Raw genomic sequence first — 14,829 nt, 5'->3', positions numbered from 1 at the left:
CCTGATTTTTGCCCTCTTTAGGCCATCAGACTCTCCTTAGAGCAGGCCCTGCCTCCAGAGCCAAAGGAAGAAAATGCTGAGCCTGTGAGCAAACTGCGGATCCGGACACCCAGTGGCGAGTTCCTCGAGCGGCGTTTCCTGGCCAGCAATAAGCTCCAGATCGTCTTTGATTTTGTAGCTTCCAAAGGATTTCCATGGGATGAATTCAAGTTACTGAGTACCTTTCCTAGGAGAGATGTAAGTTACCATGCCTATCTCGGGAAGTGTGTCCAGATGGGAGATAGCCCATCATTAGGGCTGGACAAAGTAGTCCAAGAAAAGTGCCATGGCACAACTTACCACAAGACCACACACTCAGGAGTCCTTCTTTGTTCTGCACCCCTTTCTCTCCTCAGCCTTTGGAGAAGGTATGGCTTCCCAGGCCAGCAGACATGTGCCTAGTAGCCTAGGTAAGAAATTAGGTACTAGGTCTTCCTTCCTAGTTGTTTCCCCTATTCCAGCACTCATACAGGCTTTCCCAAGATTTCATCTCTGTATACCTTAGGGTAGATCTGAGAATTATGTGCTTAACAGCTTAACAGTCAGATCAGGGTCAATGATTATAGGTTCGTGAACGAGTCATGCTAAACCAAGAGTATTTTGTGATTTGACAGTTCTTACTAGCCTGGGAAGTCAGGGAGGGTGACCTGTATTCACTGTGTATCTGTATTTCAGCAAGGCTTTTGATAGTCTCTCATAGTATTCTGGGGAAAAATAGAGAGATGTAAATCGGCAGGTAGATTCATTGCTGATTAAATGGATGTGTCCAGAAACTGTTGACTAAGAGACTGCCCTCTCCCTGGAGGGAAACAAGAGGCTCTATATTTAATTCTTTATTACTCATCACACTTATTGGCAACTTGAATGAAGACGTTATCAGGTTTATGGATTATGAAAAATAAGATTCAAGAAAGCCTTAAAATAGTGAAATAATAGGCAAAAATGAACCTAGAAAAATTTTACAGAAATATATAGACATAGAAAGAGATGCCTCCATAGGCTTAGAAAACCAATTGCTCAAGTTTGGGATGAAAGAATAATGCTTTAGTAGAGGTTATTGTGGTTGAATTAAGCTGAATATACATTAATAATCTGTTGTGACTCCTAACAAAAAGCCAGCTGCATTTTTAGAGGTATAATCCCAACAAGAGAATAACAAGTCATAGTCAACTGTTTACAAAGATAAACTACCCCTGAGTAGTCCTTAGACTCCATGCTGAACCTCTGTGCTGTCGCCTGAAGAAACAGGAGATTGGGAGCTCCCTGGCAGTCCAGTGGTTAAGACTCCACGCTCCCAGTTCAGGGTGCACAGGGTCGATCCCTGGCCAGGGAACTAAGATCCTGCATGCCGCATGGCATGGCCAAAAAAAAAAAAAGCAACAGGAGCTTATCTAGAACAGGGCTGGTAGGAAGGGAAGGGAAGTGGAAATCATATCATTTGGGGAAATATTTTCCTCTAGAGAAGGCATGGCCATGGGAGATGTGATTTTTGTCTTCAGCTACTTGAAAGCCTGCCGTGAAAAAGAGGAATCTGATTTTGTGCAGCTTCAATGATAAAGTGGGACCAGTAAGTTGAAAGTTATTGGGAGGCAAACTTGGCCCAATGTAAGAAAGCCACTTTCTAAGAAAAGAATATTTTGTGTTGTGAGGTAGTGATTTTTCTATTTTTGGAGATAACGAAGCACTACTGAGTTATCACTTTTTTTATAGTAATGGATAAAAAGGGAGAAGGAGTCATTCCTGGAGTTCCTACTTTATATGAAAAGGGGCTTAGACTAGCTTATCTCTAAGATACATTTTTTTTAAATTTGGGGTATATAGTTGCTTTACAATGTTCTGTTAGTTTCTGTTGTACAGTGAACTGAATCGGCTACATGTATACACATATCCCCTCCCTCCCACCCCCATCCCCAACCCATCCATCTAGGTCACCACAGAGCACCGAGCAGGCTCCCTGTGTTGTATAGCAGGTTCCCACTAGCTACCTCTTTTACACAGGGCAGTGCACGTATGTCAATCCCATTCTCCCAGTTCATCCCCCCCCCGCCCACCCTGTGTCCACACATCCATTCCCTATGTCTTTGTCTTTATTCCTGCCGTGCAAATAGGTTCATCGATAACCGTTTTTCTAGATTCCACGTACGTGCGTTAATATACGATACTTGTTTTTCTCTTTCTGACTTACTTCACTCTGTATGACAGGCTCGAGGTCCATCCACCTCACTACAGATAACTCAATTTCGTTCCTTTTTATGGCTGAGTAATATTCCATTGTATATATGTGCCACATCTTCTTTATCCATTCCTCTGTCGATGGACACTTAGGTTGCTTCAGTGTCCTGGCTATTGTAAATAGTGCTGCAGTGAACATTGGGGTGCATGTGTCTTTTTGAATTATGGTTTTCTCAGGGTATATGCCCAGTAGTGGGATTGCTGGGTCGTATGGTAGTTCTATTTTTAGTTTTTTAAGAACTCTCCATACTGTTCTCCATAGTGGCTGTATCAATTTACATCCCCACCAACAGTGCAAGTGGGTTCCTTTTCTCCCCACACTCGCCAGCATTTATTGTTTGTAGATTTTTTGATGATGGCCATTCTGACCAATGTGAGGTGATACTTCATTGTAGTTTTGATCTGCATTTCTCTAATAATTAGTGATGTTGAGCATCTTTTCATGTGCCTCTTGGCCATCTGTATGTCTTCTTTGGAGAAATGTCTATTTAGGTCTTCTGCCCATTTTTTTTATTCTGCTGTTTGTTTTTTTGATATTGAGCTTCATGAGCTGTTTGTATATTTTGGAGATTAATCCCTTGTCAGTTGCTTCGTTTGCAAATATTTTGCCCATTCTGAGGCTTGTCTTTTCATCTTGTTTATGGTTTTCTTTGCTGTGCAGAAGCTTTTAAGTTTCATTTGGTCCCATTTGTTTATTTTTGTTTTTATTTTCATTACTCTAAGAGGTGGGTCAAAATTATCTTGCTGTGAATTATGTCAAAGAGTGTTCTTCCTATATTTTCCTCTATGAGTTTTTTTTTTAACTTATTTTATTTTTGGCTTCATTGGGTCTTCATTGCTGCACGCGGACTTTTCTCTGGTTGGGGTGAGCAGGGGCTACTCTTCGTTGTGGTGTGCAGGCTTCTTACTGTGGTGGCTTCTCTTGTTGGGAGCACTGGCTCTAGGCACGTGGGCTTCAGTAGTTGTGGTGCACGGGCTTAGTTGCTTCACGGCCTGTGGGATCTTCCCGTACCAGGGCTCAAACCCATGTCTCCTGCACTGGCAGGCGGATTCTTAACCACTGCGCCACCAGGGAAGCCCTCCTCTAAGAGTTTTATAGTGTCCAGTCTTACATTTAGGTCTTTAATCCATTTTGAGTTTATTTTTGGGTATGGTGTTAGGGAGTGGTTCTAATTTCATTCCTTTACATGTAGCTGTCCAGTTTTCCCAGCACTACTTATTGAAGAGACTGTCTTTTCTCCATTGTATATCCTTGCCTCCTTTGTCATAGATTAGTTGACCATAGGTGCGTGGGTTTATCTCTGGTCTTTCTATCCTGTTCCATTGATCTATATTTTTGCTTTTGTGCCAGTACCATATTGTCTTGATGACTGTAGCTTTGTAATACAGTCTGAAGTCAGGGAGCCTGATTTCTCCAGCTCCGTTGTTTTCCCTCAAGTTTGCTTTGGCTATTCAGGGTCTTTTGTGTCTTCATACAAATTTTAAGATTTTTTTGGTTCATAAAAAATCATTTCTGTAAAAAATACCATGGGTAATTTGATATGGATTGCACTGAATCAGTAGATTGCTTTGGGTAGTATGGTCATTTTCACAGTATTGACTCTTCCAATCCAAGAACATGGTATATCTCTCCATCCGTTTGTGTCATCTTTGATTTCTTTCATCAGTGTCTTATACTTTTCTGAGTAGAGTTCTTTTACCTCCTTAGGTAGGTTTATTCCTAGGTATTTTATTCTTTCTCTTGCAATGGTAAATGGGATTGTTTCCTTAATTTCTCTTTCTGATTTTTCATTGTTAGTGTATAGGAATGCAAGAGATTTCTGTGCATTAATTTTGTATCATGCAACTTTACCAAATTCATTGATTAGCTCTAGTGGTTTTCTGGTGGCATCTTTAGGATTCTCTATGTATAGTATCATGTCATCTGCAAACAGTTTTACTTCTTCTTTTCCAGTTTATATTCCTTTTATTTCTTTTTCTTCTGATTGCTGTGGCTAGGACTTCCAAGACTATGTTGAATAATACTGGCAAGAGTGGACATCCTTGTCTTGTTCCTGATCTTCTAGGAAATGCTTTCAGTTTTTCACCATTGAGAATGATGTTTGCTGTGGGTTTGTTGTATATGGCCTTTATTATGTTGAGGTAGGTTCCTTCTGTGCCCACTTTCTGGAGAGTTTTTTTCATAAATGGTTTTGAATTTTGTCAGAAGCTTTTTATGCATCTATTCAGATGACCATATGGTTTTTATTCTTTAGTTTGTTAATATGGTGTATCACATTGATTGATTTGCATATATTAAAGAATCCTTGCATCCCTGGGATGAAACCCACTTGATCATGGTGTATGATCCTTTTAATGTGTTGTTGGATTCTGTTTGCTAGTATTTTGTTGAGGGTTTTTGCATGAGTGATATATTCATGAGTGATATTGGTCTGTAATTTTCTTTTTTTGTATATCTTTGTCTGGTTTTGGTATCAGGTGATAGTGGCCTCATAGAATGAGTTTGGGAGTGTTCCTTCCTTTGCAATTTTTTTTGGAAGAGTTTGAGAAGGATGGGTGTTAGCTCTTCTCTAAATGTTTGATAGAATTCACCTGTGAAGCCATCTGGTCCTGGACTTTTGTTTGTGGGAAGATTTTTAATCACAGTTTCAATTTCATTACTTGTGATTGGTCAGTTTACCTGTTCTATTTCTTCCTGGTTCAGTCTTGGAAGGTTATACCTCTCTAAGAATTTGTCCATTTCTTCCAGGTTGTCCGTTTTATTGGCATAGAGTTGCTTGTAGTAGTCTCTTATGATGCTTTGTATTTCTGTGGTGTCCGTTGTAACTTCTTTTTCATTTCTAATTTTATTTATTTGAGTCCTCTCCCTCTTTTTCCTGATGAGTCTGGCTAAAGGTTTTTCAGCTTTGTTTATCTTCTCAAGGAACCAGCTTTTAGGTGATTGATCTTTGCTATTGTTTTCTTTGTTTCTATTTCATTTATTTCTTCTCTGATCTTTATGATTTCTTTCCTTCTACCAACTTTGGGTTTTGTTTGTTCTTCTTTCTCTAGTTCCTTTAGGTGTAAGGTTAAATTGTTTATTTGAGGTTTTTCTTATTTCCTAAGGTAGGATTGTATCTCTATAAACTTCCCTCTTAGAACTGCTTTTGCTTCATCCCATAGGTTTTGGATCATCGTGTTTTCATTGTCATTTGTCTCTAGGTATTTTTTGATTTCCTCTTTGATTTCTTCAGTAATCTCTTGGTTATTTAGTAATGTTATGTTTAGCCTCCATGTGTTTGTGTTTTTTACCTTTTTTTCCTTGCAATTTATTTCTAATCTCATAGTGTTGTGGTCGAAAAAGATGCTTGATATGACTTCAATTTTCTTAAATTTACCGAGCCTTGATTTGTGACCCAAGATCTGATCTATTCTGGAGAATGTTCCGTGTGCACTTGAGAAGAAAGTGTAATCTGCTGTTTTCAGATGGAGTGTCCTATAAATATCAATTAAATCTATCTGGTCTGTTGTGTCATTTAAAGCTTGTGTTTCCTTGTTAATTTTCTGTCTGAATGATCTGTCCATTGGTGTAAGTGAGGTGTTTAAGTCCCCAACTTTTGTTGTTTTACAGTCGATTTCCTCTTTTAGAGCTGTTAGCATTTGCCTTATTTATTGAGGTGCTTCTATGTTGGGTGCATATATATTTATAATTGTTATATCTTTTTCTTGGATTGACCCCTTGATCATTACGTAGTGTCCTTCCTTGTCTCTTGTAAAATTCTTTATTTTAAAGCCTATTTTATCAGACATGAGTATTGCTACTCCACCTTTCTTTTGAGTTCCATTTACATGGAATATCTTTTTCCATCCCCTCACTATCAGTCTGTATGTGCCCCTAGGTCTGAAGTGGGTCTCTTGTAGACACCATATATGTGGGTCTTGTTTTTGTATCCATTCAGCAAGCCTGTGTCTTTTGGTTGGAGCATTTAATCCATTCACATTTAAGGTAATTATAGATATGTATGTTCCTATTACCATTTTCTTAATTGTTTTGAGTTTGTTTTTGTAGGTCCTTTTCTTCTCTTGTGTTTCCCACTTAGAAAAGTTCCTTTAGCATTTATTGTAGAGCTAGTTCGGTAGTGCTGAATTCTCTTAGCTTTTGCTTGTCTGTAAAGTTTTTGATTTCTCCATCGAATCTGAATGAGATCCTTGCCAGGTAGAGTAATCTTGGTTGTAGGTTCTTCCCTTTCATCACTTTAAATATATCATGCCTCTCCCTTCTGGCTTGTAGAGTTTCTGCTGAGAAATCAGCTGTTAACCTTATGGGAGTTCCCTTGTATGTTATTTGTCATTTCCCTTGTTGCTTTTAATGATTTTTCTTTGTCTTTAATTTTTGTCAGTTTGATTACTATGTGTCTCAGCATGTTTCTCCTTGAGTTTATCCTGCCTGGCACTTTCTGTGCTTCCTGGTCTTGGGTGGCTATTTCCTTTCCCATGTTAGGGAAGTTTTCGACTATAATCTCTTCACATATTTTCTCAGGTCCTTTCTCTCTCTCTCTTCTCCTTCTGGGACCCCTATAATGTGAATGTTGGTGCGTTTAATGTTGTCCCAGAAGTCTCGTAGGCTGTCTTCATTTCTTTTCATCCTTTTTTCTTATTCTGTTCCACAGCAGTGAATTCCACCATTCTGTCTTCCAGGTCACTTATCCGTTCTTCTGCCTCAGTTATTCTGCTATTGATTCCTTCTAGTGTATTTTTCATTTCAGTTATTGTATTGATCATCTCTGTTTGTTTGTTCTTTAATTCTTCTAGGTGTTTTTTCTTTAATTCTTCTAGGTCTTTGTTACCCATTTCTTGCATCTTCTCGATCTTTGCCTCCATTCTTTATCTGAGGTTCTGGTTCATCCTCACTATCATTATTCTGAATTCTTTTTCTGGAAGGTTGCCTATCTCCACTTCAGTTAGTTGTTTTTCTCGGGTTTTATCTTGTTTCTTCATTTGGTACATAGTCCTCTGCCTTTTCATTTTGTCTGTCTTTCTGTGAATTTGGTTTTCATTCCACTAGCTGGAGGATTATAGTTCTTCTTGTTCTGCTGTCTGGATGAGGCTATCTAAGAGGCTTGTGCAAGCTTCCTGATGGGAGGGACTGGTGGTGGGTAGAGCTGGGTGGTGCTCTGTTGGACAGAGCTCAGTAAAACTTTAATCCACTTGTCTGCTGATGGGTGGAGCTGAGTTCCCTCCCTGTTGGTTGTTTGGCCTGAGGCAACCCAGCACTGGGGCCTACCAACTCTTTGGTGGGGCTAATGGTGGACTCCAGGAGGGCTCACGCCAAGGAGTACTTCCCAGAACTTCTGCTGCCAGTGTCCTTGTCCCCTTGGTGAACCACAGCCAACCCCCACCTCTACAGGGGACCCTCCAACACTAACAGGTGGGTCTGGTTCTGTCCCCTGTGGGGTCACTACTCCTTCCTCTGGGTCCTGGTGCACACACTACTTTGTGTGTGCCCTCCAAGAGTGGAGTCTCTGTTTCCCCCAGTCCTGTCGAAGTTCTGCAGTCAAATCCTGCTAGCCTTCAAAGTCTGATTCTCTGGGAATTCCTCCTCCTGTTGCCATACCCCCAGGTTGGGAAGCCTGATGTGGGGCTCAGAACCTTCACACCAGTGGGTGAACTTCTGTGGTATAATTGTTCTCCAGTTTGTGAGTCAGACACACAGCGGTTATGGGATTTGATTTTATTGTGATTGCACCCCTCCTACCATCTCATTGCAGCTTCTCCTTTGTCTTTGGATGTGGGGTAACTTTTTTGGTGAGTTCCAGTGTCTTCCTGTTGATGATTGTTCAGCAGTTAGTTGTGATTCTGCTGCTCTCGCAAGGAGTGAGCGCATGTCCTCCTACACCACCATCTTGAACCAGTCTCCTGAGCTTGTCTTTTAAAGCCCAGTCACATGTCATCTCCTTTGGGAAGCCCTCCCCATCTCCTAGGCTCCTCACTTATGTACCCATTGCAGTTTATACATTCCTCTCTCATAGGACTTGTCCTTTTGTTCTGTAGTCATTTACAGAGACTGTCCATATCATGTTCATGTCTTATCTCCCCTGAAGTTCCCAGCCTGGTGCCTCACATATAAGTATTCAAGTTACTGTTGTCAAGTGTTAATAACCTCAGGTCTGATCCTAAATTCCTGATTCCAGAGTGAACTAGAGAGGCTGTTCCAAATGAGAACCGGTGCCCTAGGCCCTCCCAGATTCCAGACCCAGGCCTAAACCCAGAAAGCCCACCCAGGATTCATTAGACCTCCTAGACCTAGGGGTGGGATGAGAGTTAATGGCCCTTCATCCTTCTCTGAATGCTCTTCCAAGTCTAATGACTAGTGTTTTTGCAAGGCTATTCTGTGACAGCCATCTGTGTCTGCAAGGATTAGGATCTAATTTGTAAAAGTCATCTTAAATTACAGCCAAACTAAAGACTGTTAAAAAGCACATCGTAAGACCTTGCCTTTTTAATAACAAATAACATAAGACTTAGCTCTAGGAGTCTTACTGTGTCTTTAGCCTTTTCTCCACAAAGCAGAGACTAGTTTCTCACCAAAGGACCTGTTAAACATTCTTCTGCGTCCCCACCCCCAAATCAAAACAATACTTCATGTTAAGATTTCCCAACTGTCCAACTATTTACTAAATGTCTGCTGGGTATACCACTGAACTGAGCGCTGTGGGACAACCTAAATAGCAGCAGACACGGGCCTTCCTGGGAGAAGCTGATTGTCAAGATACTGAGAACACTGTGTTATTTGTTAGTTTTGTTATGTTGTTTTCCATTTTGCTAATAACAGTTACTAAGAGAAGAAGTAATATTCATTTCAGAGCTGCCGTCATTAAGCCCTACCTGGTGGGTATGTTCGAGCCATGTGAACATCATTGGCCCATTTGCCTTACTCGGGCACTGCCCTGGCAGTGAGGTAATTGAGTCTAAAAGCTGACCCCCCCTACTACTTACCCTTTCTTGGCGTCAGAGTAAGGGGCCCCTCCAGGCCCAAATTGCCCTCTGGACCTGCAACTGTCTGGCACCACTCAGTGTGAAGTTGTCAATATCTCCCAGCCTTCCTCTTCCCTTTTCTTTCTGCCTTTCTCTCCCACCGCTCCATCTTCTTTCCAATTCTACTTCACCCTTTTAACCCTCTCCCCCTTCTTTCCACTCTTCCCTCCTTTTTCTTCTTTGTTTGTTTAATCCCACAACTCTTCTCCTTCCTGCCTCCTCTCTTTTCTTTCTTTTCCATAGTCATATCCACTTCACTCAGAGAAGCTCCACCTACAACTGGAACATGAGGTCTTTCTATTCATCAAAGGAGTGCAGCCTACTGGGAAACATGGATGGTGACGGCAGTGAGCTTCAGAACTGGTGGCCTGTGTGCCTTGTCACTTACATAATCACACAGCCCCCATTCTTGCCCCAAGAACGTCTCTTCCTCCAGATCTATAGCTGTGAACCCCCAAAACAGGCAAACATGCATGCAGAAATACATTATCAGAAATTTTATATTCTAGAACAAAGAGGAACAGGAGAGTGAGTATAAACAAACTCCTAGCAGGGATTTTTACAAAGTACACCTTCAGTAAAGGTTTCTTTGAATGAACTGGGAGGAAAGCCTTACAAATTTAGGGTACACAGATTCCTTCCTCAGTCACCCATCCACCTTTGCTACACTAAGCACCAAGCTAAGCACTAAGCTCAGCACTGGAAACACAGTGTTGAAAAACAATAACATAGTTATTACCCTTGTTGAACTTACAGTCTGTATCCAGAAGCTACTGCTGGAAGACATTTGACTTCATTGATAATACAAGGATATCGTATTTGCCACCATAAGGAAATAGAAATAGGTTAATCTGCATGTCATGCTGGTATTCATTCTTTCATAGAGTAAAACATTTGCTGAGCAACCACTTGGCCCACCTCCATAGCAGACACTGATGATATAGAAATAAAAGGAATTGTTACTGACCTTGAAGCGTTCACATTCTAGTAAAAACACACATGTAAAGCAAATTGCATTACAGATCATACCGACAGTTGGAAGGATAGGTAATTTCAGCCTGCAGTGATAAGACATTATAAAGGAAATGAATTTGACCTGAGCCTTTCACAGAGAGCTGTTGGGTGAATGGAAACGGAATAGCTTAGTTAAAAGTAAAAGTTTCAGTGGTACTTAGACCTGTATCTGAATCTCACCTCATCACATACTTGTTTTATGACATTGGGCAACTTACTTGGCCCTGCTGAACTTTTAGTTCTTCACCTTTAAAAGAGAATAATATCTAGCTCAGAGAATTGTGATAAAAGTTAAATAAGTGAATGTAAACTACTATGTCCCTGCCATGTAATAAACAGTATCTGCTATAATTGTCCTAAGTGGAGAGAGGCAGAAGAGGTGGGAAAGGTTTACAGCTAAAGAAAGCATGAGAGCGGTGAATTCTTCCACTAGAGCAATGATGGGTATTTCCATTTAAAATATCCAAATGCTCCAAACCAGACAAAAGAATGTATCTTTGGAATCATAATATCTCATGTTTGAAAAGAATCTCAGAGATATCAAAGCCAACTGTCACTTTACAGATGGTAGAATCAAAGCATGGTAAAACTATACACTTTCCTTAAGTCACGTGGTCAATTACAATAGCAGAGCTGACCCTAAAACCCAAGTTTTCTTATGACCATTACTGTTTAAGATCATTGGCTCCTTTTAAAATTCTGTTAATAGATTATAGAGTTCCACCTTAAAATTAGAGCCAAAGAATAATAGAACTTAAAAAATCAACATTAGAGACCACCTAGTAAATGCAATAAATTGCATCTCCAAGCACCAATATTTTAAAATATTCTGTACTTCAGTGACTTTCATATGTTAATGTCTCTAATATTGCAGTGGAACTGATTTCCAATTTATGTTAGACTGAGTTTGATTTTTAAAAAAAAAAAAGAAGAACCAGAAGGAAAAACTTTAATGCCATTGAACTACCTATACCTTAAAAGCTTTGATTTCAAGATAAAGCAAGATGAAGCATGTAATCAATGAAATACATGTTAAAGTTACTACTGCTGAGCTTGTTCCATTCCCCACAGATATTGTATATCACCAAATCTAATTATTTGAGATTTTCCAGTATCCCTAAATAATCGAGATTCAGAGAATAAGAACTATGATTGTGGGATGGAATGCAATTAGTATCTAGTTGGTCACAATATTAATTCTGACTCTAAACTTCTCTCAAATCTGTTTTTTTTCTTTTCCTTGCCCCCACACCACTGCCCAAGTCTTCATGGCCCAGATTAAACCTCACAGCATCCTAATTCATCTCGCTGATTCCAATCTTGCCTACCCCACCTCCTATCAGTCCTTCCTACTGTCTCTCAAGTTATTTTTCTGAAACATAGGTTTGATGATATCTCATCTCCCTCCTGCTTAAAAGCCTCTAGTGGTTCTAATGCCCTACAGGAAAAAACTGTAAACTCCTTCCAAAGCATACAAAAGCCTTCATAATCTCATGCCATCTCCTCCCCCCATCCCCAACCCCTCAGTTCTTCTCACTCCCTCCATTACTTTTCTACCACATGCATCCCACCATTTAGCCACAATAAACTTCTTGACTGAAAGAAGCCAAAAGATCTTACTAAGATGCAGATAATTCACAGTTATCGCACTCCTCTTCTTGTCAGCTTTGGGAAGAAGTAGCAAGATAGGTGGTAGTCTGTGCCATTCAACAGATATGCAGGCCTGAGGTGAAATGACTTGCTTGAGAGCACACATTCAGTTAATGACCACTCAGGACTGCAGCCCAGGCTTCTCAATTGCTTTATTTCCAAAAGCAACTTTGTAAGGAAAAATGGTCCTGGAGTATTTTGACCACAGGACACTTGAGTTTATAGGTTGAAGTCATTTGGTAAACTGTTTACATAATATTTACAAAAGAAACGAAATAGCAAGGGATTTAAAAGAATAATATAGCTGCTTCTTAAATAAGTCTATATATGAAACTCTAATCTGGCATAACAGCAGTCTAATTAAAGGAAAAAAATATTGTTTCTAGCAAGGGTGGTTTATATTTCTTCAGGTTATTCATTTTTTTTAAGAAATCTATTATTTTCTAAATTGTAAGTTTCAGTTTTTTAAGTAATGAGATGAAGCATCCTCTGCCTTAATAATGCCTTACATGCAGAATCAATCTGAAAATTCATAGCTTTTTGGGGCCTCTACTTTATCGTTGGAGTGATTGAGGAGAGGGGAATAGAGAGAACACAATGGTATAGAGGAAGGAACTTTGGACTGAGAATCACATGATTATTAGCTGTGCAACCTTCAACAAGGTACACCCTCTCTCTGTATCCCAGTTTTCTTTTCTATAAAACAAAAGCAATAAATTCTGCTTCTCCCAGGACCATAGCATGGCTCAAATAAGGCAGTGTATATGAGTGCTTTGTAAACTGTGAGATACTGTCCAAATATGAAGAGTAAAGATGATCATGATGATTCTCCGATAGCCAAGTGTGCAGGATTAAAAAAAATTTTAATAGTATTTATTGAGGGCTTACTATGTCCTGTATGCATTATCTCATTTAATCCTAAAAACTATTCTAAAGGTCAGTATTCATACTGTACGCACTGAGAGGGGGGAAACTCAGGCACAAAACTTGCGCAATGTCATAGTATATATCAGAACCAGATACAAACCTGTGTGTGTGTGATTCTGGAGTCTGTGCTCTTAATCCCTATGCCATTATGCTCCTGAGCCAGGTAAGGAATAAATTAGTGAGGTAGTTTATCATCTGGAAAAATACTTTCAATGTGTAAATGAAGCTCAGTTCTATACATTTGGAAAGGTTGCATTATCTCTGATTTCTTTATATTGTCCTTGTAATTTTTATTCCTAAGTCACAGCCAGATGTAGGTAAAGTATACACTTAGTTGTATTTCATACTCTGTTTATCCAGGCACTGTGCTAAGTACTAAGGAATGAGGTACAGTCCTTCCTTTGAGAATACTCTGGCCTCTCATATAAATAATCCTCATAGTGCAGTTCACGCAGTGGGTCCTAAGAGTAGTCAGACCAAAAGGGCAAAAGAAGTCAGAGCTGGCCTGGGTGACCAAGAAAAGCTTTGTAAAGGAGGTAGCAGATGAACAAAATTTTGAGATGATAGGATTTCTGGTGGGCTGATAGGGGAGAACATTCTCCAGCCCTTGGGCCAGCTTAAAGAAAGAATCTAACTTTGGAAAGTTCAAGGCATGGCTAGACAATGGAGCATAGACCAGATTGATTGAAATATGGAGTTTGTATCATAAAGTTCTGAGAAAAGGCTGAATGGGGATTGTATAAAACCTAGAATATCAGGAAAGGGAGCTTGGCTTTATTCCATGTAGTTTGTTGAGGAAGGGAATGACATGGTCATCATGGTTATCTTCAACATAAGAACAGTTAGCCCTACACTACTCCATAATGTACAAACTCACATTGCCTGGCACATAGTAGGTGCTCAGTAAATGTCAATTCTCTGATCTCTTTCTACCCTTAATATCTAGGGGATCACACGCATCTTGTGGCTTCAATTACCATATATACAGTTGTAGCTCTGAAGTGTGTATCTCCAGCCCAAGCTTTCTCCTGAACTCCAGACATTTATACATACAACTGCCTACTCAACATCTCCATTTTATGTCTGATTGGCATCTCAAGTTAAACATAGTCAAAACTGAACTCCTGATTTCTACCCTCCCCCAAATCTGCTCCTCTTGTAGTCATCCTCACCTCACTAAATGACAGCTTCAGTCTTGTTCAGGCCAGAAACCTTGGATTTATCCTTGACTCCTCTTTCTCTCTTTTTCTATCCAACTCATAAGCAAATCTGTTGGTTTTACCTTCAAAATGTATGTCCAGAATCTACTTCTCACGGCCTGCACAACTAAACCCTAGTCCAAGCCACTGTGGTTTCTTGTCTAGATTATTGTAATGGTGTCCTCCCTCCACCTGCATACCCTCCCCCTTTCAGTCTTTTTTTCTAAAAAAACAAAACAAAAAAATAGTTTTGTGGTTTTTTAAATATAAAGCAGATCGTGTCATTTCTCTTCTCAAAACCCTGTAATGGCTCCCCACCTAGTTCTGAGTTTTTGAAAGGCCCTCCCTGATGTGACTCCCTGGCATTTCTCTGACCCCGCTCAATCTTTTTCAGTCACCCTGGCATCCTTGTTGTTTATGAAAAACCACGAAACGTTTTCCCACTTTGGCTCCTTGTACTTGTACTGCCTTCCTCTAGATATCCGTATTGCTCATGCCCTTACTTCCTTTAGGTCTCTGCTCAAATATTGCCTTTCCACTGAGGGCTTTTCTGACCAACCTATATAAAAAAACAGTCCTCCTTCCCTCTTCTCTGTTGCCACCTTCCCTACTCTGCCAGACTGGCAATCCCTATGCCTCTTACCCTGCTTTATTTTCCTCTACTGAACTGATCACCATCTGATATAGGTAATAATAGATACTTACTTGTTTATTATCTACACCCTACTAGAATAAAAGCTTTTTGAAGGTGGGA

The 14,829-nt window shown here is 40.0% G+C and overlaps 1 protein-coding gene across 2 annotated transcripts in view; it reads left to right on the top strand.

The window, feature by feature from the left end:
• FAF1 (Fas associated factor 1) overlaps positions 1–14,829 on the top strand; it is a gene marked incomplete at its 5' end in the record, with an annotated part of 488,979 nt that overhangs the window by 448,042 nt on the left and 26,108 nt on the right. For both annotated transcript variants that reach the window (XM_079696859.1, XM_079696858.1), the window contains one exon: positions 22–237. In XM_079696859.1, coding sequence (XP_079552985.1) covers positions 22–237 — 216 coding nt within the window. The remainder of the gene's footprint in view (positions 1–21; positions 238–14,829) is intronic.

The sequence above is a fragment of the Hyperoodon ampullatus genome (assembly GCF_949752795.1).
Source record: "Hyperoodon ampullatus genome assembly, chromosome: 2".
NCBI lineage: Eukaryota > Metazoa > Chordata > Mammalia > Artiodactyla > Ziphiidae > Hyperoodon > Hyperoodon ampullatus.
Note: the sequence above shows the minus strand (reverse complement) of the source record. Positions and strands in the feature narration are given on the sequence as shown.